At 40.6% G+C, this 27676-nt stretch overlaps 1 protein-coding gene across 2 annotated transcripts in view; it reads left to right on the top strand.

The window, feature by feature from the left end:
* The window catches only part of PCSK5 (proprotein convertase subtilisin/kexin type 5), a 325127-nt gene that overhangs the window by 216791 nt on the left and 80660 nt on the right, over positions 1 to 27676 (top strand). Inside the window, exons 14-21 of one of the 2 annotated variants that reach the window (XM_064176709.1) lie at positions 4356 to 4499; positions 6065 to 6167; positions 6633 to 6826; positions 8250 to 8334; positions 10829 to 10926; positions 11426 to 11555; positions 12539 to 12654; positions 14485 to 15036. In XM_064176709.1, the coding sequence (XP_064032779.1) occupies positions 4356 to 4499; positions 6065 to 6167; positions 6633 to 6826; positions 8250 to 8334; positions 10829 to 10926; positions 11426 to 11555; positions 12539 to 12654; positions 14485 to 14600 (986 nt within the window). In that variant the 3' untranslated portion in view covers positions 14601 to 15036. Of the gene's footprint in view, positions 1 to 4355; positions 4500 to 6064; positions 6168 to 6632; positions 6827 to 8249; positions 8335 to 10828; positions 10927 to 11425; positions 11556 to 12538; positions 12655 to 14484; positions 15037 to 27676 lie in introns of those variants that run through there. The other variant, XM_064176708.1, reaches the window with a different exon arrangement.

The raw sequence follows: 27676 nt of genomic DNA, 5'->3' as shown, positions 1-27676 counted from the left end.
GATCAGCCTCACTCAGCTGCCATTGAAACTGATGCAATTGAATGAGAGTTTTATTTTGTTATTTATGCTCTTCAGTAGCAGATTTGTGTGCTAATCTGGCATGGTGGCCAGATAGGCAGTTTCTCTGCTTTCTAAAAAGGTTTCTCTGCCTGTCTGTCTATCAAATCATATTCTCTTTTGCCTGTTTCACTTGCTTACATAACCTGAATTTTTCTAGAATGCTAAACCAGCAGTAGTAAGGCAAAATTTTTAAGACCTCTTCTGTAGTATGAAACCAGTAAGTCCCTATAGAAGTAATTGGTGTGATGTTCAAAACTGTTGAGCAGTAAACAACTTTTTACTAAACATCTCACCATAATTTTGCAGTGGTGAAGGAATCTAAGTGATGTTCTTTGCACCAGTAAATGAAGAGCAAAATTTCTGAAAGTACACTAGAAAGGGCTACTAATTGAAAAGCCTCTTCCTGCACACTCCTTTTTTACATACACGGCTGTATAAGTTTTAATGATTTGTTGACATCAGTACCACTTCTCAGTGCTACTGTGTCTAATTTCATGGGGCTGATTTCTTTTGCTTCGTAAGGACTAAAGCCTAAAGGCTTGGCACTGCACGAAAAAGGGGAGTAAGGCTATGGAATGTGGAGTAAGTAAACCTACCCAACCAGGAGTTGTGAAGGCAGCTAATATACAGAAGGAATCCTGCTGGAGAGCCTACTCTTTATGTTAACCACAACATGAAAGAGTGCTTGAGACTAGTTAGATTGTTACATGCATTTGGATTTCACAAAATGCAGTCTGGTTGTGGATTTGGATCCTGCTTCATTGTATACTGTCTAGCAGTACATCCTCAAATTTAGTTCTAGAGTGGTGGTAGCCTTGTCTTGGAAGCTGTCCAGTAACACTTGATTCAGAAACATTTGAAAGTGCCTACTATGTATTAGTGATGGGTAAGCTCAGCTGTGTGCTCATGTTGGGGCTTCTGTCCAGAGTGAACAGAACATGAAGTAAACAAATGGTCTAAAACACAATTTACGGCACCTCTCAGGTTTATCATCATAGCCTGAAGTTTATCACACTGATATATCACAATCATGCCTGTTTCTTGTTTCTGTTGTATGCATGTGTTTGTTCAGCTATTTGAAAGGTCTTAACAATTAAGAGCTGCAGTTTTCCTGTAATCAAATTGAGAACAAAGAACCAACATATCATCATATGCCTGCACTGGCAAGGTAATGCCACATCTGTTACCCATTAAAACATGCAGGGTCCAGTTCATAAAAGTAGTGTGTGATTCCTGCATTTAATTCTGTAGAGTTTAGAGTTTAATTCTGTAGGTGGACATGTGCTTGCTTTGAAACACACACATTCTTTTCTCCTGTACATGGCAATACGGGACCTCTGTAACATACTAAATGCAAGCAATGTAGAAGATTATTCAAGCCAAACTAAACGGTGGAATCAGCCAAAAATGGGGAAAGAAAGACTTTGGCTTAAATGTGCACACTGTGTTTATTCATTCTAACAGCATGTGTGTGAGTGTACCTATACTTATTTATTGAAATATTTTCATCATGCAAATTAAACCTGCCTTCAGGCAGACTTCATTTATTTGCTGGCAAGTCAAATGACTTTTCCCCCTCTTTATTTACTAAACCATTCTTAAAAGGCAACTAATCTCATTATTCCCCTTGCTGCCCACCTTTTTTGCATTAGAGATAGATTCAAAGTTCCAATACCTCTGGCAGTAATGTTAGTACAAGCCTTTCCATGTGTGTGGAGTCCAGACACAATACACCAGGCCTGAGAAGAATCTTTACCTGTGGTTATTTTCAGTAGGTTCTTGCAATATATTTCTTCAGGTATTCAGGATTTTTGCCAGTGTTCTGGAATAAATGTAAGATCAGCGCTTGCAAAGTTTACTAAACTTTGGAGAATGATAGTAATAATGAGGATGAAGAACCCTGAGTATCTTAGCAAAACACATTTTGTTGATGCACCCAATATATTGTGATCCATATTCTATAGAAGGAGCTTAAAACAAAGCAACTGTACTTGGACAAGCTGTAGCTTTGAAAAGGTTGTAGGCATGACTCCATATGCGGTTAAAAAACAAGCTGCCTGTGTGATTCCCTTCCTGAAAAGAAAAGTACCTATAAGGATGGAGCAGGATCCGTCTAAAGAGCATTGAAAAGGTAACTTATTCACTCCATGTCCGTACAGGAAGAAAAGACATTATTTGAGTCTTTTTAATCTAGTGATGACTAAAGAGCTACATGGCTATGTGCCAAAGGTAGGAAAAGACAAACTGAAAATGAGGCATGCAGTTTCACAGCCAAAGTATTTAGATTGTAGTTTGGCAGCAGCTGTGGTAGACTCTTCATTAGTTAGCTCTTTAAATCAGAATTTAGTGCTCCTTTTAAAAAAAAAAAGCTTTGCTTTAGCTGCTAAAATTTGAAATTTACTATGTGAAATATCTGTCCTGTAATGCAATGTCTTGCCTCTAGTTTCTTCTCAAAAACTCAGTGTGGACCACAGAAGGTTTCACATGAACTATAGAAATTTCTGCTCCAGAAGGTTTGATTGGCAAGAAACAAATAGGTAACAGAGATTCCATTCTTTATCCCCAGTGTAAACCATTTGCAAGCATTGGGCTTCCATCTGTCAAGTAATGGATTTGCTTATTGTTGCTTACTGCTTGAATGGTGGATGTAGAAGCAGAGACATGATGTATTGTCACGGCCATGTCCGTGGAGAATACCAGTTAGGAGAAATAGAATCGGTCACTTTTAAAGGTTCATTTGCTTGCACAGGTTGAAAAAGGCTCAATGAACAATATGAAACCTCAAAATATCAAGCATCATTAAAGCAAAAGAAGATCACTTGAATTTAATTCTACATGAAGTGTACTAAGTGATTTTCTAGAGAAGAGACATACGTGGGTCACAGTTCTTTATAAATAGTAGTGCTCAAGGAAGAGTATTTTAATACAAAACAGCCTCCAAAACAGGACCTTTCAAATTCAGAAAAACAAATACTCCCCGCTCTTGTTCTCTTTCTCTTTTGATGAGAAGTTGACATTTACAACTAGCTACTCCAACATAAATACATAAGAGAATAGGTTAAGACCAAACTTAAGTCCATCTTTTCAGGGAAAGATGCGATTTTTATGCTTACTTTAGGTCTGAGTACTTTTCCTCTTTTTACAGAATTCATTCACTATATAGCATAGACAGAAAGATAGGGGCTGGAATGTCACACTTGCCTGAACTGCCTTTTATTCTTCCAGAGAAAAAACACTTGCCAAAAAGTCAGATGATGCTGCAGGCAGGCAAACAATTTTTCCTTTCGTCACTCAAGGGGATAAAGTATTAGTGATGAATGCAGGCAGTGCAGTGATATAGCTGCCAAATAGCTAGGGCAAATAAACAAGATATGCTGATTTGGAAGTGAACAATGTTGTTCTACCAGAGAGGTTTTATAATAAGTTTTAATCCTATTAATTGTGATATGCCTTGTAAGCCAATGAACAGTACTAAATTACCCTTTTCTTAAGTCAGAATTTGCTGTGACGGAGAGGGACCGGGAGGCAGCTTGATGCAAGCTAAGTTCCAACTTTATTAGGCAACATACAGGATTTATATACTTTGTCAGAAGGCATCAGAAGGCTTAACATTTTTACATATTGATTAGTCATTTTATCACATGCAAAACCGTCTCTTCTTCCAATCTAAATTCTTGTCTGCCACACCTGCTTCTCATGGAGCAGTGGTCTTAGCATATTCATCAGATAAGAAGGACAGGCATATTCATAAGATGGCAGGACAGTCTCCTTGCTTCTCCTAATCAGATCACTCTGACTCAGATAGTTTGCCCAAGGCTTGTGTTGACACTGACCCTGATTGACCATTGTTCTTCATTAATGGCCTGCAATCCCACAAGAATTCTGAATATAGTTACCTAAAGGATCTCAAATAATAATTACCGGATACTTAGAGTTCTGAGGGAAAGTGAAACCAGAGCCAAAAACTCCTCACTGAGTAACCATGTACATTTTCTAAATAATTGTATGGTCAAAGGCTTATTGCTTGTACTGAGTTCAGCTGGTGGAGCAGAGTTTTACTGGGCCTACAAGAGGCTGAAAATAAAAGAAACAACATCCGACTGAATAAAGCATGCTGATTCTGTTTATAGTGAAGCAGCAATTACATTATCTATAGTTAACTGAAGACAGTGATTTGAAAAGCAACACCCTTTATACCTACTCATAAAGTCATGTCTACAAGTGGTATGTTTTTGTAAGGCAACAGAAAATAGAAATGGTTTCTAAAGCTGGATTTTAAATACTTAACCTTGTAGGTAAACTGAAAGAGTGGTCCTTAGTACTGTACGGAACATCTATTCAGCCTTACTCTCCAAGAAATGATTTTCCCAAAGTGGAAAGAGTGCGCTCGAGTCCAGTTGAAGACCCTACAGAGGATTATGGAACAGATGACTATTCAGGTAAGGACATTCATTTAGTGTGAACAGATAATGGGTCGAGGGAGTGATTTGAGACTCTGAGTATGTAAAATGTGCAATGAAGTCAGTTCTTAATTTAAGATCAGAATTGTTTGTTTTATAATTTAGATATTTTCATATCATCCATGTGCGTTTGTAAGCATATATATTTTTAAGATAGACTTGAAGTACATAAAAATACTTATTTGTGAACATGTATATGTGAAGAATGTTGTCTTCTACATATGTGGTGTTTTTCAATAATCCCTGTAGAAATTTTACAACCGTACATATTTTTCAGTCTATGAGACTTTATAATAATAGAATTGGGTTTTCAGCACTGGGCAAAAAAGTAAGGTTGGTAGTTTCCTACGTGTGATGCAACATAGGAGAACTATGTGGTTAGGACTGATGAATCTTAAGTATAGCTCTGGCAAGCAAACTTCAAGAAAAGACTGGATGAGGCACTTAGTGCCATGGTCTAGTTGGCTGGATAGGGCTGGGGGGTAGGTTGGACTGGATGATCTTGGAGATCTCTTCCAACCTGGTTGATTCTATGATTCTATGATTAGGATAAAGTTCAGTTTAGGTGTTGTTGTTACAGTCTTCTTACACAGTGTGTCAGACCCACAGTCCCTAATCTACACTGAGAGCTGTTGAACTGCTTGTTTGTGTAGGTGGCTAGACACTACTACCTCTGCTGTGAAGATCACCGACTTCTTAAGTGTGTTTGCTTTACTTCAAATTTACCCAATGTTAAAATAAATTTCAAGGTGGCTGGCAAACTCAACACACTTCAGTCACTGTAGAGCAGGGAAGCTGGAGCTTCACCCATGGGCTGTGTTCGCCTGCATAAAGGCCAGAGTAGATAGAGTTCCTTCTTACCATAGCAAGAAGGACTTTTTTTGAAACTGTAACATAGAATCATAGAATACCTAGAGTTGGAGAGACCCATAAGGGTCGTGAAGCCTGGCATTGAGTGCTGGTGAGATGGAAGACTTGCTAATCAGCAAGTGTTAGCTGATACTTTTGCAGTATGTAGCGATACACAACAGTGCCCATACAGGCTCTGGTGACTGGTTCAGTTGGGTTATGCAGCCCATTTGGACCAGTTGCTACCAAACTGGTAACCAGCGTAGTTATTGATCATGTTGTTCATCAAGAATGTTGTCCTGCTTGTAGTGAGTGATTTTGCTAATAACTCCTTATTACAAATTCCAGAAGCCTTTGCACATTTCTGAATAAAACTCAGAATTACTTTAGTTGCTCATCAGGAAAGCATCTCTTTCAATCCAGAAGCGGTTGCTATTTGATAGGTTCTGTAAAGGATGCCACACTTGCTGAATATTATAAACTGCTGTGAATAAACACTAAAGCCAGGATTTTCAAAGTTTTCAAGTACTAAAAGAGCTTCTCTTTTTGGTGAAGCCAAATTACTATTTGGATTTAAGTCAAGCAGGAGAACAGAGGAATTGCATTCTATGTTAATAAACCATGTTTTAAGTGGTGCTAAGTACTAAATGAGACATTTTAATCCCATTCTCCACCATATTTTCATTTTATTATAGGTCCCTGCAATGCAGAATGCAGTAAAGTAGGGTGTGATGGGCCAGGACCAGATCATTGTACTGACTGTCTGCACTACTACTACAAATCTAAGAACAATACTCGGTAAGACCAAGAGAATAAAATCTTTACTTCTTAGACTTCTCAGTGTATATCTTCTCTTCTGTTCTCTTTGCTGCAGTTATGGGTAATTGATTTTACATTGAATTTGACAAATTTTCTTAGGACTGGGAAAAAACAAACAAACTAGCTAATCAGGATTTCAAGTACAGCCTTCAAACACCCTTCTCTGATTATTTCTGCACCTCCTGATTAAATTTTTAATAATGCATGAATGTATATGTGTGTGTGTGTGTGTGTGTGTAACTGTGATAGCTGCTACAGCTTATGTATTTGAGTCTGCACAAGATTGGAATAGGTGTAGATGGTCAAAAATGATACTGTTGTGTGACTGTCTGACAAGGCAGATCCTTAGAAAAGCAGCAAGGTTTGCTTTGCAGCCATGGTCCAGTAATGTGGTGGCAAGTTATTTCATTAATGACTCTGCCTTCTTTTCCATGCTGTCTGCAGGATCTGTGTTTCGACCTGTCCACCTGGTCACTACAATGCAGACAAGAAACGCTGTAAAAAATGCTCACCCAATTGTGAAACCTGTGTTGGAGGCCACAGTGACCAGTGCATGACCTGTAAATCTGGCTACTACTTGAATGAAGTAACCAACAGCTGTATTACCAACTGCCCTGATGGGTTTTACCTGGATAAGAGTTAGTATTTGTTGCTATTTCTTTATTGTGGGCTACAGAACTGAATCTGGGGAGGTTACGGGAATACTGACGAGCAGGGAAAGTGTATGCTGATTTGTCTGTCTCTTATCTCATTCCTTTTATTAAATTATTGCCAAATGTGATCAGGAATCTATTCTAAATTCATCCTTTTTTGAAAAATCATGCTTAGGGGCAGGATGTCTTTTCTGCTTGTGGCTGGGAGTAACAGTAGCAGAAAGAGGACAGTTCAAGAGCAAGCCAGCTATGGCACAGAGCAGGTTATCACTACCCTAGAAAGGATGGGCAGCACCCACATTCTGAACATAAAGCATTTCCCGTCATATGATATGGCACCAGTCAGAAGAGAGAGCTTCTCAGATGTAAAATATGTCTGCAATTACTGCTTGACAGACCTAAATACAGGCAGTAATGTGATGACCTAAGCGCACTAATTTTCTGCCTTGTAAGACATTTGTCTTCAGCTTCCTCCTGTGATTGCCAACTAGATTGCCTATGTTTAATTTCCAGCTTTGGCTAATCAAAGTACTTAGGGCCATATTCACATGCGCACAAAACATCAGTGACTTAATTTGTCTTTAGACACACCTTTAGAAGATAAATGTGTGCGCAGGAGCTGTGCTCACTTAGCATAAAGTTTTGCTTTCTACATCATGAAACTGTGTGTGCATATTTGTGAACTGTTAAAAACAAATACTGCTTTAATTCTTCCATTTCTCACTGTGTAAAAACTACAGTAAACAGAATTCCTTTCAAATTAAGATGAACTGATGAAAATTCTGGATTAAATGTAACGTTCAGGTTTTTTTTCTTATTAAAAAAATTGCTGTGTCATTGAATCTCAAAAACCAGCAGCTCTGACAGGAGGGGGACTTCTCTTGAAGTAGGGAGCTCTTGGCATGAAAATGTAGTTATTAAGCAATATATGTGTTGAGTTTGTTGAGACCAGACCTATTCATGCAGGTATGTGTTCAAGCATCAAGTCAGGAAAAGAGGACAGGCTGCTTTCATGAAAGTGTAAGAGGTGAATTGCTGTATGGTCTCTGGAACACATGGCAGTCATTACTGTGGATCACTGCTAGACAAAAAGACTATTTAAGTCCATATTATAAACAGCTAACGTAAAATATGTATGAAGACCTTTTTTTAATGATCTCAAACAACATTTTTCTCATGGTACAACTATGACTTCAAATGTTTCAAGCAGATTAAACCATTTGATGTTTGATGGAAAAAGCTAATGATAGAGAGAACTGATCAACTGATCTATTTTGGTGTAGCCTGCTGCTTCCCTTCCTGATGCCAAACGAGAAAGCAAATAAGTTGTGTAGTGATACATCCGTATAGTTTTATTAAACGTAGCTGACCAAGGTTTTCTGGGCTGTGTTCTTTTTTTGCTTTGTAGATAAAGGTGTTTGCCGAAAATGTAGTGAAAACTGTAAAACATGTGTTGAATTCCAAATCTGCACAGAATGCAAACATGGCCTAAGGTAAGGAAATGATGGATGCTGCTAAACACAAAGCCTGAGGCTGTGGATAAACAGTGAAGAACATCAGACAGCTGTTTAACCTTGTGGCCCTCATTTCATGTCTTCCATCACTATTTATTTTGCAATGTAGCATTTGTGTGTGCTACTCTCTTCTAGTTCAGCTAACAACAGATTTTTAGAAGACCTTTCATTTCAGATAAAATAAAAGCTGCAGTCATATGAAAAGCTGGCTGCTTCTCTTTTTTGACCTACACTGTGGCAGTCAACTATTAACTTAGAGGCAGAGCTGATGAATCATATTAATCTTTCTGATTCATTCCTGTGATACTGAGAAACTGTTTTCTTATCTATATTGTATTTCTTCATACATTCAGTCATTCATTCAATCTCAAGTACCTCAGGCTCAATCCTATTGCAATATAATGTGCACGTATTTTAAACAGTAGTGGGTACGTTTTCTGTATTGAGGAATTTAATCACTCTTGAAGCTGATAGGTAAAATCTACAAAGCAGCACTACACATTTCAAGTGCCTTTATGAATGAATGACGTTTTGATCCAAGCAGCAAAGGTCAAAAATCTTATAAAATTCATGACAGAATGTGTGCTGGCTTTGTGCCACAAAAAGTACGAAGTCAGAATTCAGTATCTGTAGGGGTACTTCTTGCAGAATACAAGTGCAATTTGAATGTTTTAAGACTGAGCTTTTACCCTCTATCAAAATGAATTTTCATCTCTTAATAAAAGCTGAATGTTGTTTGCTTCTAGGACATCAATAGCTGGATTCCTTTATGTTTTGTAAAGCTACCATTTCTGTGTATTTATCTTACATCTAGATTTTCCAAGTGCCTTGTTACAAGTACCTGTTTTCTTGAAAAGTGACTCTTGGGAAAGAAGTGTGATCTGATGGGAAGGGAAGCATGATAGGGGATCATAACATTGGTCTGTTTACACTGTCCATGAAATAAGAATATCTACTTCCCTTTAAAAATCTTATTAAAATTGCAGTGTTAGGATTTGGGGGAATTTTAACAGGTTCAGAATGACCTTCTGTGCATCTGCAAAACCAAATTAGTAAGTTAGCGGCTTAGAAGTTCCTACAATGGGCAAATATGTTAGCAGACCACCAAGGGTTACGTAGATCTGGGGCTTTATGGGACACAATAGAAACAGAAAAGGTACACTGATGTTTTTATTTCTCAAGAGCTGAATTTCCCTGTTCGTTAACACAAACAGCAGTTTGTAGTGCAACTGAAGACAGTTGACAAGTCATACAGTGTGAGAATGAGAAATTTAAATACAAGAAACCTCAAAAGAACCCAAACTTCATATTTTCCTGGGTAGTATTAGCAAACCGAGATTGATTTTTTTGTCATGTTTTGAAAAAACACCATATGTGGGTGTGACAGAGAAGTGAGGTTTTGCAGAGTACACATTACATAGTCCCCAGTTACTCAAAACTTGCTGCATTTTCTTGGCAGAGTTATTAATGGGTGGGACCTTGGGTGGGATTTGGAAAACCTGGATTCCAGTTCTGATTCTGTTTCTGACCCGTTAAGTAAACTTTGGCAAATTGTTAGTTTTCCCATCTGTGAAAACATGGTAATGCTACCTGCCTTGTAAAGCATTTTCAAGTATAGGAAAAATCAAAAGACAGCAGATGTTGTTAGGTTTGTTCAATGGCCAACTTAATTTTTACTAAACTGAGACCGTGTACACTCACACGCACAAGTTTTGCAAGATCCAAAGCGTAAAACAAGGCTAGCACTCACTCAATAATCCACCAAAATGAAGAGCATTTCTAGAGAAAGAGATAAATTAGATGAAAGCTGAGGTCCAACAGAAGGTGGCAAATATGGCAAAAAAGCCCTACTTAAAAAAAAAAAAAAAACAAAACACAAGTGAAAATACAACGTTGTAGGTATCTTATAACATGAAAACATACACAGCCACTAGGAAAGAGGCCTGGAAATTTCCATCTTTTTGCTATTTATTATTCCTCTGTTACTCACTATGTCGTGCTCTCTCTCAAAAGTGCCTGCAGGCACAATACTTCTGACCAAAATCCTGACAAATCTCTCAAGCTACTCAGAACTGTGCTTGAGTTAGGTATCAAAACAAACTGCAACTGCAGAAAGAGGTGGTGCTTTCCTTCACCATGAGTTTGTTCTTAACCTGTGCTGCAGCATAGTATCAGGAGATGCTGCTGGTCATTAAAGAGTAGCATAAGATCTTAATTGACATTAATAAGTCCCTTAGCAATTCTTTTAATACTGTGATGCTGACCCTGTGACACATTCCTAGTGGTTAATTGCATTTTGCAGGCACAAATGTTTAGTACTCTGGCATCATTTGTTTTATTCTCTCCCCTACTACCTAGTGGTCTTTGTAAGTTTGTAAACAGCATCTTTATTTCACCAAGTATAGAACCGCATTTCATTCCTCTGTTGTTGTTATCTACCCAAACACTGTGCTTTTTTTCCTCTTTACAATAGTTTGCATGGCACTAAATGTGCTATCCGTTGTGAGGAGGGAAAGTACCACAATGGTAGAGAATGTGAACCCTGTCACCGTTCCTGTGCAACATGTGCAGGTACCCCACTGACATTTGTCTTCATTGTTTCCTTTCCTTTATGTTTTTAGCTCTGATTTTACTATATCACAGTTACAATATAACATGTAGATAGTTAGTGCTATTGCTATATAACATGTAGATAGTTAGTGCTATTGCAAATAATATATTTTAAATACAAAAGATTTAATCTAATTCAAAACACTAAGTTTCTAGTTTTCTAATTAAAAGTGTGCATACACTCTTTCCCCCCCACCCCATAGTAGAGCTCATTCTGATTTCCTGTAATGTCCTCCCTTTTCTTTCACAAAAAGCTGAACTGAAAAGATATTTCTTTCAAAGAACAATAGACTGACATTATGTAATGTTTATACTGTGTAACTTAATTGCTTAGTGTTACTATTTGAAAGAAAGTAGTCAAAGAATAATCTCTAAAATGGTAAGAATTTGGTACAGTTAGAGGTGGTAGGCAGTAAGAGGAACTAGCCAGTAATACAGTGTCTTTTCTTTCTGGTTTCAGGTGCTGGAGTAGATGCCTGTATAAACTGCACACAAGGTTATTTTATGGAAGACGGAAGATGTGTTCAGTCCTGTAGTAGTGGCTATTACCTTGATCAGTCTGCTGAAAGTGCATACAAAATCTGCAAACGGTATGATCAGTGGCTAATATGCTTCTGATATTAGCTATTAATGAGCCAAAAATATGTTTATGGGAGTGTAAAACACTGCTGACTTCATTACATGGGAAAACTGTATTACAGCCTAAGCCAATGAAGGAAAAGCGTTTTTAAACTTTTGGTCTGAGTTACATTCACACAGATCTTCTGAAAGTGTTTTATTTTTGTACTTCTATGTGTGTCCTTAGCTTGAAAAAAGACAACAGGGAGAGTCTACATAGATATGCATAGACACCTGAAATTTACAAAAAAGCAGAGGATCTGCATTTCTGAGTAGCAAGCAAAATAATCTAATTGCAACTTAATTGCTACTCTTAAGGACCATTTCAGTTCTTTAGCTGCCTTTTCACGAACATGGCACAAGTGTGTCACCAGACTGCTGTCCAGAATAGCTTACCTGACTCATTGTCTAAATAGGTGGATAAATCTTGGACAAGGCTGGGCTTGGCTGTGCAAGGAAGGGACACTTTTTTCCATTCTGTTCTTTATCAAAAAAATAACTATTTGTTGCCATTTGGAATCATTTGTTACTGACTGGCTTTGAGTTCAGGGAAGGCAGGGAATCACCATGTGTTACAATTTTCCACACAAAAACAATTGGTACAGAATGAAAATATGATGGAGTCAGAGAGGCACTGAAAAGAATGGGTAGCAGGTCAGTCTTTAGTTCATGCTTTCCTGGCATGTGTATGCATGATCAGCGTAATACTTAGCTGATTACTTCTGCATAGTTCAAAAATGTTGGAAAAATGCAGCTATTTACTGAAAAAGCATGACTGGAAAGTGGTAAAAGGAAAGAAGGGTTGAAAGGGGAGTCTGATTTTTATTACTATTAATATTAGAGCAGCTGTTACCTCTGGAAACAGCAAACAAGTCCTTTTCAACGCAGAGGAGGTGTCATAGGAACTCTTGTATTTGCTGAGGATGCAAGACCAACTCCTGACGTTGTCTTTCAGATGTGATGCCAGCTGTTTAGATTGCAGTGGTCAAGGAGACAGAAACTGTACAAGTTGTCCAAGCGGCTATAACCTAGACACTGGCGTCTGTGTAGTGGGAACAGTCTGCAAGGATGGTGAGTGCAGCTCTTTGAAAAGGTCCATTTTACCACTGCCCAGCTTCCTTTTTTATGTGTACTGCATTGGTTTGGTCTGTTTCTTTCCTTTTGTTACAATCTTGATTTAAGATCTACATTACTCTCTCATTTTTTCAGCTTTATGAAAAGGATATAACTCCACTTGTGTGTATTAACAAGATAGTCACATCCCCTTTACCTGAGTTTCCCTGAAAGAGTTTTCTCCCCTGCCAACAACCTGCTTTTCCTTCCTTACCTGTCTTTCAAAAGCAATTGCTTTCAAAAGGTTTATAGGAAGACGCTAGTGTACCATCTCACAGAATCTCATTTATCTGTTTCACCACTTCAAACTGTAAAAATACTGGTAAGTAAAAATAATTTCAAGTGCCTGTAGTAGTGCTTCAGTTATGTGAAAGAGTAATGAGAACAAAAGAATTCTGAAAAAGGGTAGAGATTTGAACTTCCGCCAAGTTCTCTGTGGCAACCAATATAAGCATTCTTACTGCATATGATTGCTTAAGTATTCACTAATATTCATTCCCTCCAAATGTCACAATTACAGAGATACTCACAGTTCCCCTAAAAATGTTGCTATCCAAATTACTTGTGGATAGAGCCCAACAAGTGCAGTCCATCAGGAAAATCATACTAGAACAAAGCCCATTGTTAAGCCATGTGGAAGATACCTGCCATCAGATGTACAGAAAGCTAAAAGTAACTCCTGGGTCTGCTAAAAAAAAAAAGAGCGAAGAAGAAAAAGTGGGGAAAAAAGAAAGGAGTCAAGGCTGGGTGTTGTTTCTTTGGACCTTTACAGCCCCTGGTGGAATTTGAGCCTTCACACTTTGAAAAGTGTGCTGTGTGTTGTGAAGTTACACTATAAGTACTGGTAGGCCAGTCATGAGATCTTTTCACATAAAGGACTTCAAAAGTGCCATTGCAATCCAGAACAAGTTCAGATAAGATAGCAATATGGATGCGCAAATGAAGAGGAAGAGCAGTGCTAAGAATTTTTGAGTAACCAATCTCAGTGTGGTGTTACAGTTGAGTTCTGCAGTGCAAACATTCGACATACCAGTTTGGTCTTTAATATGGTTGGTAGATGTGTCTTCATCTGTGCACATGCAATTTCAGTCAGATACAGATGTAGTAGTTGCCCAAGACTGGAGGCATCCAGTCTCAGTACTGTCTCCCTCTATTCTTCCAAGCATAGTTGTCATGAAAGGGCAACACATCAGTGTGTGGGCCTTCAGGCAATTACAAAGCACCATGCTGTATCCCACCACACTGCATATGTTTTCAGCCATCTGGGTTGAAATCCATCAACCATCTAGGGTAGCCAAGCAAAGTCCAGAAATTTGGAGTTTCTTATGTTCATTTACAAAGTATAGAGCATCTTACTTCATCATCTGACAGTCAGGCACTGGTTACTGGCCCTACTCACTCTGTAGGGTTTGCATTTCTATTGAGAATGTTTTGTTCTTTTTCTGTGGTTTGACTGTTACTCTTCTGATTCATAAAAATTGAGAACAAATTCCTTTGCTGTAAATATCACTGTTTTCTAATCATTCTCTTTCTATTCTTTTTTTTTTCCTTTTCACAAATGGATGCCAATTACTTCCTGTCGGACCACACAATATCTCTTCCTGAAAAAAAAAATGCTGTTGACTGAAATTCCTTTTGATGGACCAAATTTCCTACTTACTACCTGGTACTGAATGGTCTTCTCAACCCAATCTGCCTGTCTGACCAATTAAACCTTCCTTCATTGCGCACGCCATACTCTCCAAACCTTCAACCTCCCCTTCTTCTCTTGCTGCTGCCCTCCGGAAGCCACGGAAGAGTCCTGGGCCGAGGGAGGATTCTGTATGCTGGTGAAAAAGAACAATCTCTGCCAGCGAAAAGTGCTTCAGCAACTGTGTTGCAGAACATGTACGCACAAGGGGTGAACTGACACCTCCCAACATCCTCCTGTTCCTGTAGACTTATAGGTTAACCGTATTATTGAAAAAGGAAAAAAGGAGGGGAAAAAAAAAAAAGAAAGCCATCTCTCTCTTTCTCTCACTCCTCTTTGTCTGGGGAGATGGTGAACTGTTTGTTGGAACTTAAATGGAAACACTACAACACGCCTACCTTTCATAACTGGGTGTCTAGAGCTGAGCATCCAGCATCACAGAGTCAGTATTATGTGACCAAAGCATTTGATGCCAAAATTAATGTTTAACTCATGATTCGATTTCTGACAACTTTAGGATTATTCCTGTTTTTTTTGAAGGCTCTTTTTCTTCCCTTTTTTTTCCTGCTTCTTTCCCCTTCGAGATGTTTAAAGAGTGTTTCAAGAATACAACACAAGTTTACATGGATTAAAACTAAACAATACAAAAATGTTTGTACTAGTCTTTTTTTGTGCTATGTCTATTAACGGGGGGGGGAACGTGAGTTCCTGAGGGGATCAGAAACATCATTAGCTGCAGGACTAAGTTCTGCCCCTTTTGTAACAGTATTTAAAAAAAAAAAAAAAAAAAAGTGAACATTTCTGCACACATTTCTTTCTTACTTTCTATGCTGTGTGCTGGGTTGTTTTTTTTTTTGTATCACATGCAATATGTATATATGTTTGCCCAAAATGTGGGTTTGGTCATATAGATTTCATTTTTAGACAGCTAGCTTATTAACAGATATGCTAGGATTTTTTTTTTTTTAATTGTCAAACCTATTTCAAATAAAACTTAAACAAAAAAAAAAAACTTCCTGTAGTGAACAAAATCAAAAGATATTGCATCTCTTGATTTGCATAAGCGAGAGTAATGTATACGCTATTATGTAATGAGTATTCATAAATTATTGTTGTATTGTAGCATTCATGAAAAAGGGGATATTATCATACAGATATGTGGAGCTATTTCATAGTGCCAATATGTAAATGCCAGTGTGACAATATGTGACAGGATGTGTTTACAGGACTGGATTTACAATTGTGCCAAATACATCTTCAGTAATATTTACATATAGGGCAATAAATCAATGGTTCTCTTGGTGTAACAATTGTGTCATGTTGGGCCTGAATCTGCTTTTAATTGCTCACGACAGAAATTTTAGCAGCAGTCATCCTGCTGGGGCCAGTGGAGTTAACCTCACTGTAAAGCCATCCTGGGCAGTGAGAGAAGTGGCTCCTGCCTTTCTCTCTCTACCCAGGCACACGGCCACTAGTACAAATTTCTGTTGAACATGTCTTCATCAGCTTCAATTAGTTACTTTTCAGAAGACAGACCTTTGGCAAAAGACAGAAAACTGAACTCCAAAGATAACTGTTTTCAGGGGATAATAATTAAAATGTGCAAAAAGTCTTTCTCAGTTATCTTTCCGAGACGTACAAATAGAAAATGAGTTGCAGGTGTTTAAACATGTAAATGTTGGAAAACAAAAGAGGATCAAAAATTGTTGTGGAAGTTTGACAAATTAGTGGATACAAACCTATAGAGGCAAGGTGCCACCTTTAGCAGAAAGCCCACTGCAAATTTCCTGAAAAACATTCAAGTTTAAAATAATTCAATTTGTGCCAGTTTAACTACTTGTCTGTTACTGCCTCATTTCTCAGTATAACATGTTTAACTAGAACATAATGCTTTCAAAGTTTAAGTTAATATTATATATATTATATATAAATATATATTCATAATGAAGATTTAATTATGTAATGGATTGTAAAGAATTTGTTTGGATACTTACAAATGTCTCTAACACTATTATAGAGAAGAAATTAATATCTTTGTTTTCTTTTAAAAAACTGACACATTGTTATATCCAAATCCATTTTTACTGAAAAAAAATATACTGTACATGTGTAAAATGTTCAGTTGTTATTTGTAAAATAGGGTAGCTCTGTTGTAATTGATATTGGCCAAAATCAATGTTATTCCGTATTTTATTTTTTCTATTAAATTAACCTAAATTTGTGTTCTTTTGGTCTGAAAAAAAACATGTTGATAATCTGTATGTTAAATGTCTTTGTTGAAGGGCACAGGTAGCTGTCTGGTATAGAGCACTTAGCTACCACATGCAAGTCATTGAAACAAGTTGGGAGGGTAAGGGTATTTCATGTCATTGTGGATTTTTTGTGTTTGTTTTAATGATCCTGGTTTCTGTGGAGGACACCTGTTGTGTAGCGGCACTACAGCCGTCCCTGAACCCCGGTGGCTAATAAGGTTGGCTTCCTCTGACCTTTAAAAGTTATGATGAGGAAGTTTAGGAAAGCTTCATCTTTCTGGCCCTATGTGGCCACGTGCACATTGGTGTCTGTGCATGTGCCAGTGCTTGCGTCCAGTACACCCCAGACTACAACCCCAAACTGCCACTTGGCAACAGCAGGCTATCTGTCCTTGACAGTAGATCACAAGGACTTTGCATCGACTCATCTGTGATCCCTTCAGGGCGAGATCCTCTATCAGCAGGAGTTGATGCTGTTGTTCATTTCCCACTTAGTCCTACAAGCCAAGTGGAGACCAAAGTGGCAACTTAACCAAGAAGTCGTATGTTCAGATGACTTTTTGAGCATGTTCACTGAGGCTTTGTAAAGAATTTCCTGAAAAACAAGCACTTCTCAGCCTTAAACATCTCACTGCCACCAATTTGGTTTCAAAGCAGTAAGTTAGGTGATCATTCTCACAGTTGTCCTGTCAATTCTGGGAGCAAGCGTAAGTGGGATGGCATATTCTTAGCAGTAGCTTGGTAATAACCACACCTGGAAAAAAGATTGGCCAAACCCTTATACCAATACTGTATGAAGAGCTTCTTTCAGCTCCCACTCCACCTTCATCTTCCAGCCGCATGAGAAATTCAATCACTCATAATGTCTTTTACTGTCAAGGTTTCATATTTGGGTAGGAAACATAGTATAATGTAATAATAAACTTGTTACAGCTCTGTCCAAAGAAGTCAGCTCTAGAGGGCATATCTGTAAATGCTCAGCTCTGATGTCTCATAGACAAGTAAGCACAGAACTGAGTTTCAGGCTCAAAACCAGTACTTCCTAGTGTCAGTCCAGACTCTTTTGTCATTTTTATTTGTGATGCCTTGATATCAGTGGCCAGATGCAAGAAGAATTCAAAAGCAGCACTGTAGTGTACAAGAGGACTGCTGCAGCAGCAGGATTGCAATAAGAAAGCTAGTGTGTGCCCAGCTACAGTTTTCTTAAGTGATTTACTCTCCCTCTCCGATTCAGCAGTGAGTGGTTTGGAGTGTTCAGTAACTAACTCTACGTTGCTGGCATGCAGAACATATATAGACCATTTTAGGAAGATCAGAAGCTGAAAGGACTTCAGAAGCATTAGTCCAAACATGTTCCTTCATTTCTGCCACATTTCTATCATAAGTCAAAAAGCGATGACAAATCAAAGTTGCTTTTCTACTGATGGCATGTCACTTTGACAGTAAAGTATTTGTCAGTTCATGTCTGTTAAGGAGCATTCTTACACAATCCCTGATTTAAATGCAAACTGGACACTCAACTTGATCTCTTCTTCACTAAAACCAATGACAGCTTTCATCCAAAAAAAGTAAATCTCATACATATGCCAACACTATTTTTAGCAGGGAAAAGTTTGCCTGCCTCGTATCTGCAGAATATCGTGTAGAAGCCTGTTAGATTACAGTGTCATTATATAACACAAGTGTTTCTTTTCCTGCAGTGGGGTTAGAGCCTCACACACCGGTGTTGTGGGATCAGTAAATAGAGAAACCTGCCAGGATATGCTTTTGACCAGTATCTTAGACTAGTTGGCTTAGGCCCTGCCAACCCACACTTTGATCTCCACTGGCACAGCCTGCCTCTTTCTGGGGAGGTTTTGCAAACTCCCTCTGGAGAATGCTGCTTTCTAGCAATTTCATAGAATCATAGGATCAACCGGGTTGGAAGAGACCTTCAAGATCATCCAGTCCAACCTATCACCCAGCCCTGTCCAATCACAGTATCACAGTATCACAGTATCATCAGGGTTGGAAGAGACCTCACAGATCATCAAGTCCAGCCCTTTACCACAGAGCTCAAGGCTAGACCATGGCACCAAGTGCCACGTCCAATCCTGCCTTGAACAGCCCCAGGGACAGCGACTCCACCATCTCCCCAGGCAGCCCATTCCAGTGTCCAATGACTCTCTCAGTGAAGAACTTTATCCTCACCTCGAGCCTAAATCTCCCCTGGCGCAGCCTGAGGCTGTGTCCTCTTGTTCTGGTGCTGGCCACCTGAGAGAAGAGAGCAACCTCCCCCTGGCCACAACCACCCCTCAGGTAGTTGTAGACTGCAATAAGGTCTCCCCTGAGCCTCCTCTTCTCCAGGCTAAACAACCCCAGCTCCCTCAGCCTCTCCTCGTAGGGCTTGTGCTCAAGGCCTCTCACCAGCCTCGTCGCCCTTCTCTGGACACGCTCAAGCACCTCAATGTCCCTCCTAAACTGGGGGGACCAGAACTGAACACAGTACTCAAGGTGTGGTCTAACCAGTGCAGAGTACAGGGGCAGAATGACCTCCCTGCTCCTGCTGACCACACCATTCCTGATGCAGGCCAGGATGCCACTGGCTCTCTTGGCCACCTGGGCACACTGCTGGCTCATGTTCAGGCGGGTATCGATCAGCACCCCCAGATCCCTCTCTGTCTGGCTGCTCTCCAGCCACTCTGACCCCAGCCTGTATCTCTGCATGGGGTTGTTGTGGCCAAAGTGCAGCACCTGGCACTTGGAGCTATTAACTAGACCATGGCATTGCGACCTTATAGATTACCCTAATCTGTATTGGGACTGCAACTTTCCAGTGTCCTGTGACACTCTGAGCACTCCCTGCTACAGAATACAGCATGCAGTAGCAGGGCTACTACTTGTTCTGCATTGTCAGGTAATGATAAGAGGTGCGGCTCTGAGCTTTGAAGATGATAGTAGGTGTATACAGGGAGACTGAAGCAGCACTTTCAGCCCTCACTAAGAGTGAGTGGTGAGTGAAAATGGTGATGACCACATTAATCCTCCTAATAGCCACATTGCACCCAGAGAGCATTATCTGTATGAGTGGTGACTTTAGGTACCTGTCTGCTACTTTTAAATTAATGAACTGAGTGACTGTCAGAAGGCCTGATATAAATTCAAAATTCCTATAATGACATTTAAGTGGCTGCATGAGTCAAAGTTTTCAATTTGCAGTGCAACTTGTGCAACAGTAACTTGTCTGTGATTCATTACCATGCCTTCTATTGCATATGCTGCTCTCACGTCATTGGTACAAAACAAACCACGAAAAGCTACACCGGTAGATGTTTGTGCAAAATATTTTAAGCAAGCATTAAAAATGTTACACAGCAAATAAAGAAATATCCTAGTCAAGTCTTCATCAAAAAGAAACTGACATCAACAGCAGCTTGCATGAGCTTGTTCAGAATATGCAGGAGGAAAGCTCGTTTCTGTTTGGTGTCATTTTTTATGTACTTGTATTACTTAAACTGTCTTGGAAGATTTCCATTTTAAATGAAACTTACTATCTAGACTTCTTTAGCATCATCTGTGATGAGAGTGCACTGCAGCTTAAACCCTTCTCAGTAGCAAGGATTAAAGAGCTGTGGGTAGCAACACAGTGCCTATCCTTCAGAACAAGCTATGTCTCTGGCCCTTAGGAGCCCCCTGTATTTCCACAGTTCCACAGTTAAACGCCTGTATTTCCACCATTGTTTGCACAATGATAAACAAAGAGCATTCAGATCTGCTGAAGTCCCAGGACATTTCTGTAACTTTCAGAGCACAGTATCACTAGGGATACTGCTCAGAAACCTTCAAAATAGAGCCAGAGAGATTGCAGTAACATTAACGTGCTGGGCAAGGGCAGTAGGCACCACCACAGAATTATGTCATGATAGCCATGCTACAATTGAAATAATCATAGAAGGGCTGGCTTTCTGGATTATAAATCAATGTTTATTGCATAAAAACTGGGTGGATTTTCGCTTCTAGCTTGGGAAATCTTGGAAAGTCAGGGGAAAGCTTATTATGATGAGATGTTCTGAGCACTTAAAAAATACTAACTCCACTGAGCAAGGAATTCATGCTTTCGGTGCCATGCCAAAGGCTGGATTTCATTATGTCTCCTTTTTATGAAAAGCTCATGCACTTTTTTCCAAAATGGGCAAGGTACAACTTACGAGGAATGTCCCTTGTACAATCAGTTGTTTGTCAGTGTTTCAGGATGGATATATTGAAGGTGGGATAATTTTCAGTGAGATTGAATTGTCTCCATTCAACTTTCCTTTAGGAAATTTCCAGTGACTGAGCTTTGCAAAACTAACAGGAGTCTTGTCAGGACTAGAAAAGGAATTTCCAGTTGGGAAGCTCCAGAAATGAAGAGAGAGACTAAGCAAATTTTTTTTTCTGTTGTCAGCCTAAAGTTTTGGGAGCACTGTAATATTTCTCCTTCAGGAAGTGAGAAGGGTAAAGAATAAGGCATTACAGGTTAGGATTGCCTCATTCCCTTTCCTGCTTTGTCCTGGAGCTGTCAAATTCAGGCTCCAGGTGAGTATCAGAGAATCTTTGCAGACTCTGACCTTTGTGCTTACATAGACAAGGAAGAAACCCTGATTCAAGCCAGCTTTTCCTTCCAGGCATCCATAATTTTGTACAAACAGAGGTTCAACATACTTATCCATGGCCTGACAGAAGGAGCAGAGTGTACCCTCAGCAAATTTGCTGATGATAGAAAACTGCGAGGAGTGGCTGGGCCCAGTCCTGTTCAACATCTTTATTGATGATCTGGACCACGAGATTGAGTCCAGCATCAATAAGTTTGCAGATGATGCCAAGCTAGGAGCAGATGTTGATCTGTTGGAAGGTTGGAAGGTAGAAGATCCCTGCAGAGGAACCTGGACAGGCTGGATAGGTGGGCAGAGGCTAATGAAATGAGATTTAACAAGGCCAAGTGCAGGGTTCTGCACTTTGGCCACAACAACCCCAAGAAGAGCTGCAGGCTGGGGACAGTGGCTGGAGAGCAGCCAGGAAGGGACCTGGGGATACTGCTTAGAACTTAGTCACTGAGGCTGCTTAGAATCAACCAGGTTGGTAGAGACCTCCAAGATCATCCAGTCCAGCCTATCACCCAGCCCTATCCAATCAACTAGACCATGGCACTAAGTGCCTCATCCAGGCTTTACTTGAACACCTCCAGGGGCGGTGCCTCCACCACCTCCCTGGGCAGCCCATTCCAATGCCAATCACTCTCTCTGGCAGGAACTTCTTCCTAACATCCAGCCTAGACCTCCCCTGGCACAACTTGAGACTGTGTCCCCTTGTTCTATTGCTGCTTGCCTGGCAGATGAGACCAACCCCCACCAGGCTGCAATCTCCCTTCAGGTAGTTGCAGACAGCAGTGAGGTCACCCCTGAGCCTCCTCTTCTCCAGGCTAAACAACCCCAACTCCCTCAACCTCTCCTCATAGGATTTGTGTACTCATAGGGTTTTTTTACTGGTAGAAAGAAGGCTGAAGATGAGCCAGCAGTGTGCCCAGGTGGCCAAGAGAGCCAATGGCATCCTGGCCTGCATCAGGAACAGTGTGGCCAGTAGGACAAGGGAGGTTACTCTTCCTCTGTACTCAACACTGGTCAGACCACACCTTGAGTACTGTGTCCAGTTCTGGGCTCCTCAATTCAAGAGAGATGTTGAGGTACTGGAACATGTCCAGAGAAGGGCAACAAAGCTGGAGAGAGGCCTGGAACACAAACCCTACGAGGAGAGGCTGAGGGAGCTGGGGTTGTTTAGCCTGGAGAAGAGGAGGCTCAGGGGTGACCTTATTGCTGTCTACAACTACCTGAAGGGAGGTTGTAGCCAGGTGGGGTTGGTCTCTTCTCCCAGGCAACCAGCAACAGAACAAGGGGACACAGTTTCAAGTTGTGCCAGGGGAGGTCTAGGCTGGATGTTAGGAGGAAGATCTTCCCAGAGAGAGTGATTGGCATTGGAATGGGCTGCCCAGGGAGGTGGTGGAGTCACTGTGCCTGGAGGTGTTCAAGAAAAGACTGGATGAGGCACTTAGTGCCATGGTCTAGTTGACTGGATAGGGCTGGGCGATAGGTTGGACTGGATGATCTTGGATGTCTCTTCCAACATGGTTGATTCTATGATCTGAAGGCTGTGCTGCCACTCAGTGAGATATGGACAGGCTGGAGGTTTGTGCAGAGGTGAACCTCACGAAGTTCAATGAGGGCAAGTGTAGAGTCCTGCTCCTGGGAAATAATAACTCCATGCACCACTGCAGGTTAGGGGTCAATCTGTTGGAAAGCAGGTCTTTGTAGAAGGAGGTGGAAATTCTGGTGAACCATGAGCCATCAATGTGCCCTCATGGCCAAGAAGGCCAACACTATGCTGAAGTGTGTTAAGAAGAGTGTGACCAGTAGATCCAGGGAGGTTCTCCTCTGCCTCTAATCTAACTACGTGAGGTGAGGCCACATCTGAAGTCCAGTTGTGTCCAGTCTGAGCTCCCCAGTCAAGAGGAACAAAGAACTACTGGACAGAGTCCAGCATAGGGCTGTGAATATAATTGGGAAACTGGAGTATCTCTTTTACTTAGGAGAGGCTGAGATATCTTGGGCTCTTTAGCCTGGAGAAGAGAAGACTGAGAGGAGTTCTTACAAGTGCTTATAAATAGCTAAAGAGTGAGCGTGAAGAGGATGAGTCCAGAGTCTTTTCAGTGGTGCCCAGTGGTAAGACAAGGGAGAATGGGCACAAATGAGAACGCAGGGAGTTCAATCTAAACATAAGGAAAAACTTCACCCTGAGGCTGGCAGACCACTGGAAGAGGTTGCTCAGAGAGGCTGTGGGACCTCCTTCAATGTCCATAGGTCCCCTCCAACCCCTACAATTCCATGGTTCTGTGTTAAAAGCTGATTTTTTTAATACTAAAAACATTGGTATAAAAGGAGATTTCAAGCTAATTTTTTAAATGATGGGAAATATCTTTCTGAGGTCTATTTATGCCTGCTCAAGTACTCCTGAGAGCTCTAAGAACCACTGTATAAATACTACACAGAAACTAGGGAAGAAACACACAGAATAAAGAGGGAGGAAATTCCCTTTATGTTAGCAAAAAAGGCAGCTTTGGCTAAAGTAAATATTTTTATTCCTCAGAGGAAAGAATAGGGAGTTGTGTGAGGTAGTGTAGTGGATAAAGGCAGTTGCATCTCTCCTGTCTATCATGATTAAAGCTAACCTGAGGCTCTGCGTGATCTCTGGTAATCCAACAACAAAGGGCCTTTCATCCTAAAATCATTGTATCACACTCAGCTCCACATACTGCTATCCAAGGAAGAGATGTCCAGCCCTTTTCAAGGCTTTATTTTGTCCCCTGGCACAAGGGGCAGATTCAGTGACTTAGGAACCATTGTTCTAATTTCAGCCTTCTGATTAATCACTGTTTAGAGCCCCTTTGAAAAGAAGACTTCTAGTCCCGTCTCAACACACTGTTGTGGGAGAGGTTCTTTTAAACATCCCCCAAATGAAACCCAGAGAGAACTGAGCAGTCAGCTGGGAGAGGCACTTTCATCTTTTTTTTTTTTTTTTTTTTCACTTCCATGTGCAAAGGGAAAAGTTAGAAGTACAAGAAAGGTAGAAAAGCAAGGAATTCTAAAACAAGGCATAGTTACCACCCAGGATCCAGAAATGCCTCAGCAGTCCTAAAGGTTTCACACAGTGGAGGAGCTTCCAATGTCCTGCAGTTGCTCTCACAGTTTTGTACTCTTCCTGTCCCATATGTGGTAGCACTTCCTTATCTGGTTGCCACAGTTTCTCACCCAAGTGGCACTCTGTGCTTTTCTGCAATTTGTATAGCTCCAAACCACACCTGTGCCAGTCATTTATGGGAACAAATCTCTTGGCCTGAAGACCCCAGACCCATTCAGTGACATTTGCACAGTAAGCTTCAGCTTCCAATTCTGCACTCTTGAGCTTGGAACCTGGGGGGTTGTGCAGCAGCTCAGTGAGCTCCAGCTTGTGTAGCAACACCTTGTGGTTTTGTCAGGTACTTGGTACTTAGAGTTGCAGAGCTAAGTCCAGAGCAAAGTGCAAGACTTTGTGCCTGTGCATAAGACTGTGTGTAAGACAATGTGTAAGATGTCCTGTCTTGACTACATCTCAGAACCACAATGAGGCATAGCGTTATTTCTCTGAGCAAGTTAGCTCTTTACAGCCCTGAATCCTTCTCACCACCTCAAGTCATAGCACCCCAAACTTTTTCCATGGAAGTTATCTTCTTTGTCCCTTCTGCCCATCCAAACAGGGAGGTAGAAAATTACTCACTGTGTAAAATGGCTGAATGGAGTAATTACCAGAAGGCTGAAAGTTGAAGGCATAAGAGCAATTAGAAACCAGGCTCAAATCTTGTATGACGGCTCAAAATTTCATGGGGGAAGGAAATATCATTATCTCCTTGTCATGACATTTGCAAGATGAAGACAAGATTTTTTTTTTTTTTTTTTTTTTTTTTAGAGAACTGTAGTCTATCAAACATTAAAGCTCTGGAATAAGCAGAAAGGTAACTTTAGCAGGAATTCTTAGGGTGAATTTTATTGGCATGTTTTATGTAGGTTAGTCTAAGATTCAGCTTTATGGATAGAAACTTCTTAAGCAAAACTCAAGAAGCTTTTCCCACGAGCCATTAAAAATAAAATGTATAAAGGTCAAAGTGAAAAAGCAGAGAAGTGCCCAAGACTGACTCTTTTCAGTTCTCACTGCTGGCTGATGAAAATGAATTCTGATGAATATTTCTTTTCTCCTCAGTGAAACCTTCCTAATTCATAAGACTACATGCAACAGCCCAATCTATACCCATGTTCCCATGCAATTAAATAAGCAAAAAGGCGAAAATAAAGTGGTTTTGTTTTTTTTCATTGATTATTGTTGCGGAGGGGGTTCTCTATGCCTAAGCCTGTTTGGCAGAGGTGAGAAATTAATTTGAGGCAATATAAAATTTATATAAAAATATAATTTATTAAAATTAATATTTATGAACTCTCACCACCCTCAACCACTGTGTATTAATATTTAGTTCTGTGCAAAGTTATGAAAACAAGTTAGGATAGAATATATACAGGGATTTGGTCAATAACTAGCAAAATATTCAAACTATAAACAGAGAGAGGAGTTTCCCCTTTGGCTTAGTGCCGCTTGGGAGCTTATGCTATTAGGCCAGCAGAGGGGCTGAAACTCTTTCTGCTCTAAGGCAGTGGTAACTTATATTGCAGAGGAATGAAATCTTTACTTATAAGTGTTGCTATTAACTATTAATCACCCTCTGGGATTGTGTCACAGCCTGTGCCCAATGTCCAGACTTCAGGGGCTCTGCCTGTGGACTCAGATGCTGGAATCTTCCCAGCTTGAGGGGAAATGATAAATATTCCCAGTCTCTGGGGGTCTTAGGCTTTGTAACCTCTTCTCCTGGCATGGGATGATCTCTGCCTGGTGCTGCTGTCTTGTTCTAGATTATCAGTTTGGCAGGATTACAGGAACAGGAGAAGAATGTCTGTGCTGGCTCCGGCACGATTCCTTCACGGATTCAGGCCATGTGTGTGTGTGTGCAGACAACCCAGGTCTGCTTCCTGGCTCTCTCCAGGCAATAAACAGTGGGCATGCGAAGTATGATAAGCTGCTGGGAGTCTGAGCTCCGTAGATAAAGCAAGGCAGCTTGCAGATATGCACAGCTGATGCTGGTTTAGGAAGCTGTAGGCTCCTTATATATATAAATGTGCAGGGTTAAATGAGCTCTGCGTCTAAGGTACACAGACAGGTAAGCTGCGATCGAGATCAATGCATGAGGTCTGAGCCTCAAAGAGCTGCAAGTGAGGGCTGAGCTGTGCTGGAGGCAGGGTCAGAGAGCTGAGCTGAACAGAGCTGAGATGAACTGAACTGAACTGAACTGAACTGAACAGAACATGTGGTTCTTCTGTGCACCCCTCTTTATGGACTGTGGGCTGAGATTAATGGGCCCTTTTGCCACCAGAGTGACCAGTCTTACCATAATGAGCAGGAGGCTACTGTTGTAGAATGGAGTTTAGGGGAATTTATGGGGAATAACATGCGAGGCTGATTTATAAAGAAGGTTAAATGATTTATTACTAAAACACTAGAAATCCCCTTCCCCAAACTTAATTATAACTATCCCACGTAAGTTCTTGGTTCGCCGTTGCAGATTAAAATAGAAAGTGGCAAAAATGAAGAGAGTCTGTGATTTTAAGAGAGTTCATTTGAGTCTTGAGAGATTATTCAGTCTCCAAATAAAAAGTTTGTCAGTTACTCACTGTCCAAAAGCAGTTCAGGAGAGTTTCAAAGTATTTATGAATTTCAGGCGCGTTGTCCGAGCCTCCTGCAGGTGCAGGCTGAGCTGGGCCCTGGCCCCTGAGGCTGACAAGTTCGTGTTGAATTTGTGCCGAGCTGGCCGTAATTCTCAATGCTGCGGTGCGAGTGCCGAGCGATGCGTGTGCAGGCAGGGTGTCACTCAGAAGGAGAGCAGGAGAACGAAGGGGCTCCCAATTAAGGCAAACGCAGCATTTTTATAGTGTTCAAAAGAGGTGTGTTTAGCCAGTTCAGGCGATTTTACATTCATTTTACAGATTGGTACAAAGTTATGATCAATTCATACAATTGGACGATTCTTACCCAAAAACAACCTGTAGGACCACCAGGGGTCAGCCCCCAACAGATGTTCAGCGGGTGACATCGGGTGATGGGAACCAAGGTCCCTGTCTCAAAACATAGCCTATGTTTACCTTTTACCCCTCTGAAGGAGAAATCTTCTCAGAGGCTCTGCAGCTGCTGGGACAGCAGATAGAAATATTGTTTTGATTTTATGATGACTTGGTCTTCATGTGAGCCATGACCCTGTGCACAAATGGGGCCTACAAAAGGGCTTTGCTACCTTCCATGACAGCTACATGCCTGGACTCTCCCAAATATAGGGGTCACATGGATTCCCCCCAGGGATACATGACCTCTGTGTGTGTGTTACACAACTTGTTTA

This window comes from Pogoniulus pusillus, chromosome Z, assembly GCF_015220805.1.
Source record: "Pogoniulus pusillus isolate bPogPus1 chromosome Z, bPogPus1.pri, whole genome shotgun sequence".
Lineage (NCBI taxonomy): Eukaryota > Metazoa > Chordata > Aves > Piciformes > Lybiidae > Pogoniulus > Pogoniulus pusillus.
This window is presented reverse-complemented; position numbering and strand designations above follow the sequence as displayed.